Source organism: Mytilus californianus, unplaced genomic scaffold, assembly GCF_021869535.1.
Source record: "Mytilus californianus isolate M0D057914Y unplaced genomic scaffold, xbMytCali1.0.p SCAF_1, whole genome shotgun sequence".
Classification (NCBI taxonomy): Eukaryota; Metazoa; Mollusca; class Bivalvia; order Mytilida; family Mytilidae; genus Mytilus; species Mytilus californianus.
The window spans coordinates 93,253,235-93,258,467 of NW_026262581.1; the positions used below are offsets into that span (position 1 = coordinate 93,253,235).

Consider the following 5,233-nt stretch of genomic DNA (forward strand, 5'->3'; position numbering starts at 1 on the left):
CAATCCCCATAATGAGATTATTGTCCCCTAACAAAAACTTTTAAAGAGAAATATATCTTAGTGCAATCTTTTTCTGCTGAATTGTATCATTCTCCATATTCAGGCGCCGAAAAATGTTTCTACATAGAGATGGAAAGATTACGATAACATTGAAATTATCTCTTGTATAGTTTAGTTCTTCTTAAAAAAACATTTGTATGGAGACATTGTGAAAAGAATAAAGGAACAGTCGATAAGAAAAGGAGCACAGTTAGTTCCCATAGGAAAGCCAACTATTGAATTACACATTCAGCGAATGTATTAAAATTAGTTGTCAATAAAGAATAAGGCTTTTAGCGATTGATGATGTCAGTTTGACAGAACTTCCTGTTTCAGTGTGGGATTTAAAAAATAATAATTTAGCCCCTTCCTTAAACAAGATACTTGCATATATGCTGATTCCTTTTTAAAATAAAGATGAACTTATTCTTCAGGCTTTTTTGATACTCAGAAAGATGTATAATCGCTTTAAGGGTAGAGAAGTAAAATGTTTAGAACCATCTTATATTTGAAACTACAAATTGTTCATTTCGTCTTTCTATCTTGAACTTTTCTAAATTTTTCTCGGTCGAAATTTATTGATGAAGTAGCTTCATTGCATAAATTTGAGCTACGCCACTGAAAATACTGAAACAATAGAAACAGTTAGACAATCAAAGGACACCTTAAGATATATTTTAGATAGCTTGGAAGGAAATTATGTATGAAAAGGGCAAATGATTTGAGAGTCCTGCATAACAATGTCAATAATGAAACAAAATGACAGAAGGAAAAAAGAAGACGAATCACACAATACGTAAGAAGTCATCTTAAGACAAAATAAGCCATATCTGTAAAAATGGAAAAGCACGCATCTCAGGCACAAGAATATTTTTTACTGCATCAACACAGCACTAGGCAATCTCTGTTTATAGAATGAAAAATAAAGGATATGGTGTATCAATTCATGACACACAATCACTACGCTCACTAAAGGCAAATGAACACCGTTTATATTGCTGTTCTTCATCACAAAGTTACAGTGAGCACAACTGTTAGTATAATAACACTTTAACAGACGTATCAACTATGTTGTTAATAAAAAAAAATGAGGCATCTTGTTGATATCAGTTATAGATATTCTTGTTTGCGTGCCAGTTTTTTTCTTATTCACATTTAAACGAGTATAAGTCGCTTCCTAAAACAATATACTTGCACGTACGTTGAATCTTTTATTAACAAAGTTTTGTTAATTGTTTTAATCCTCTTTAAGTTTATAATGTGAAATAATTGGGTAAAGGGTAGAGAAGCAATATATAAACTACGAAATACAAATTACACATTTCCTCTTTCTTTATTGTTTTCTTGTTAAAATATATATATAGTTAGGCACGAAGCTAAGCCAGGGAGTGATTTTTTTGCTTAGATTTTCTATTTATAATAGACATTGTCAAAAATCCTTAATTTTCTTTCAAGCTGTCAAAACAATCTCTACATAAAAGTTATGCTTTGAAAGATGAATACTCCTCTGCCTTATTATCATCGTCTTGCATATTTTAAACATGTATGCTACATAACATTGGTGTGTGGTTTGTACTCGAGGCGAAGTTTTGAAAATGCAATTACACACCTTCATGAACAGTATTAGTCTTATCAACTTAAAACTTAATTAAAATATTGATCAAAAACGAATATGAAATAACTTCACCTGCTAAAAAGAACTTAATTATCATAATAAAATATACATCTATCTATCCCTATTGGGAACCCTGTAAATACACAAAGGCTAAGATTTGAATCTCAATGAAAAGTCGAAGGTCAGTTCATACCCTGCATTCACTTTCAACGATCATTATGTTATAGTTATTTTCAAAACAAATAAATTAAAATTTTAGGACATTTAAATTCTTTTCTTTTCAAAGACAGCAATACTGTAGAAAGAACGTGGGAACTATTTTAAATTTGTGTTTTACTTATAAATATATTAATAGTCATGATCGTGTTGATTTAGTTAAATTTTCAAACAGTGCAGAACAGTCATACAATAACAAGCAAAGTACACATTTTGGTGCGACCAGGACAACAATTGAACGTCTAATTCGAGGATTTGTACAGACTTTAATACCAGGAGTTGACTAGCTTACGGTCTATACCAAACTATTATTTAAAGGTCATTAGGCAAACAATAAATGTATAATATTGACAAAAATAATATATGATTGCACCTTTTCCCACATATATATAACGCATTTAATTATTTTTTAAATATAATTGTACCAACTTACCTGGTTAACGGACGTATGTTTAGTTCAGGATGAGACATGTACAAGAAGACAAGAAGACTATTTAAGTTTTCACCAGATTGAAAAAAATGGGGTAAGATTCATCTTTCTGTATCGGTTTTCCTTTAAAGTTGGTTTGTTTGTCTGATGTTCGACTACTGTTTAAAAAAGCATTGAGTATCTGATCATAAATTACTTTTTTATCCTTTTATAAGGTTATTTTTTATCACTTTATAAGGTTATTGCATTTTTATTTTTCAGGAAAAGTAAAAAGTACAAATTCCAAAAACTATGGACTGGGAATGATTACGCTCTCAGACACAGTAACCAACAGCGATCTCCATCTGAAGAAACAGTCAGAGTTCTAACAATGCAAATACGTAACGTACCAGAACAACCCTCTAGTTTTATGAAGAAATCTGAAGATGATGAAATTACAAAATATCCAGAAATTACACAAAATCACGATGATCCTGATGGAAGGAATACACAAAAGAAAAAACCTATTGCTTGCCTTGAATGTGTTAAACCGATTCAGGTTTTAACAAGAAAAGAAATAAAAAGAGGGGATCACATCAAATTCCATGGACGAATATATGATCACCATGCAATTGTAGTCGATGTTAAACCTTCAAACGAAAAAGATCATAAAGCAGTCGTAGAATTGGTGCATGCATCAAACACGACAGCTGGTGCAATATATTGTTGTATGCGGCCGTTTGGTAGCAAAGCAAAACTGTTGAGTGAAACGAAACGAATAAATTTAAAAAAGATAAAAGTGATGGTTTATAAATATTCGTATACAATTGAACATTTTTCGCCCAAAGAGATTGTCAGTAGAGCAGTCACAGCGAAATCAAACCCTAATTTCAAATATAATGTGTTAAATAATAATTGCGAGCATTTTGCAACACAGTGCGTTACAGGAGAAAGTCTTAGCTTGCAAGTTCGAAAGATAAGAATGGTAAGGCGACTTTTTGCAAATCGAGGATTTCAAGGTATCAGCGACGAAGTTTTTCGAAATAAAATCGAATATGAAAATGGAATGCTCTGTGTTCCGTGTTACGAGAGAAACAAAAAATTATTAAGTGTCGCAAAACAACCGATCAAATCGAAAGGGGACGTGGAGATCGGTGATATAATTGCATACACCTATTACAGATGTTGGCATTCTGCTGTCGTACTTGAAATCGAATCACACGACAGGTCACTACGGTGCAAAATAGCTCATTATGCTTTTCGTGGTTTACATAGACATAGAAAAATTCGGGAGGAAACATTAAGAATTCCATTCGATGGAAGTGTAAAAGTAGCTAATTATTCTGAGCCTGATTATACTGTCTACGATCCAGAGGAGGTGGTGGAAAGGGCTCGAAGTAAGCTTGGCGAAAAACGTTATGTACATTTTTCAAATGATTCAAGTCATTTTGCTCGTTGGTGTAAACTTAAATTGTATAGAAATTGAAATTTATTGCTATAAAAACCAATAATGTGCATGGAATCCTTACGAAACATATGCATACAATATGTCTTCTTAAAAGAATGTTTGCTTTGTAATTAGCTGCATATTTGATAGTAACAAAATAAAAATGGTAACATAATCCAATCTCCACAAAAATATTAAGCACTGACGGAGGAACTTGGAGCTTTTGTTCAATCCCCGATTTTTCAGTTCAAAAACTTTAAGATAGATAAAATCTTCGATACTAAACATTGGCCTTTAAAATCTGCCAATAGTATATTGGAAACATTGCTTTTCAATTCATTGTACCTTATTATGTGTGATTTTTTTTAAACAATTGAAATGATTTTAATAAAAATTATCAATTTATGACGCATGACTTTAAAGGCATAACACAGACATGATATCACATACTACTTTACTTCAAAGCCAAATCCAAATCAAATCTCAGACAATCAAATATGTTATCGTAGGCAAATGAATGCTATAGTAAAACGTGATGAGGAATATAATTTAAAGGGATAAGAACAAAATAGACGACACTAACTATGAGAAAACTTTGAAGAAAATTTACCGCACAACGTACCAGCTGTAACCTTATAACGGTCACCACAAGTGCGCTAGTGATTGGACCTTCTCAAGAAAACGTTCTTTTGAATAGTAATAGTGGAGAAAAAAATATTAATGAAAACAAAATTTTCTTCTAATGATTACCTTTTTCCTCAAAGTATTACACGCAAAGAGATTAACAGCTACAGGAGGTAGAAAATAATAGTAAAATGTTGCTATGCAATAAAAATCATTACAGAGGCAGTATCTACGAAAGTCATGAATTTTTAAAGCCGTGAAAATGCGGTAACTTTTTAGATATCAATGAAAAAATATGTTTCATGTCATTTTCAACGCTCGGGTAAATGAAATTAAGAACAAAAGCCTTATTTTTGTCACCTGTAAGACCAGACCAAAATGTACACTCACGTCACGAGCAATGGCCTAGACCTTCTTGAAGCACATGTTCACAAATACGAAAAGTAATAACAACTTCAATTTCACTTCAGTGTTCGAATTAAATTAATGTTATTTTGGCCGAATCTCTTTCTTTTTTTTTTTAAAGATTTTTAATAATTAATTAGTAGAATTATTACACTTCTAAAACTATCGTATGTAAATAGGTTATGATTTTCATTCCGAGTCAATGAAGGACGGAAGGGATAATTGTTATTATAGAACTATTTAAAATTCCTAGCAATATTTTTGTGTTAAGAACTAAAATGTAATTGTAAAATTAAAAAAAAACAAAAGTCGGTTTAATGAATGCAGTACATTTTGTGTGCTTGTAACAGTTTCATTTTTGTTATATATTATGTTGTTGTGTAATTTCTACGCTTTGTTCTGTTTTGTACCCTTTATTTGGCCTCTCAGCTGACCACATTTGTAAACAGTGAATTATTCTCCCGTAAAATCTCATTTT

At 31.5% G+C, this 5,233-nt stretch overlaps 1 protein-coding gene across 1 annotated transcript; it reads left to right on the forward strand.

Moving 5' to 3' along the window:
• The first annotated feature begins 2,295 nt into the window (after positions 1-2,295).
• Positions 2,296-4,131, forward strand: LOC127726376 (uncharacterized). Its single transcript, XM_052233757.1, has 2 exons — positions 2,296-2,394; positions 2,562-4,131. The coding sequence occupies exons 1-2, from the start codon at positions 2,390-2,392 to the stop codon at positions 3,763-3,765; spliced, it is 1,209 nt and encodes a 402-aa protein (XP_052089717.1). The 5' UTR covers positions 2,296-2,389; the 3' UTR covers positions 3,766-4,131.
• The last annotated feature ends 1,102 nt before the right edge of the window (positions 4,132-5,233 follow it).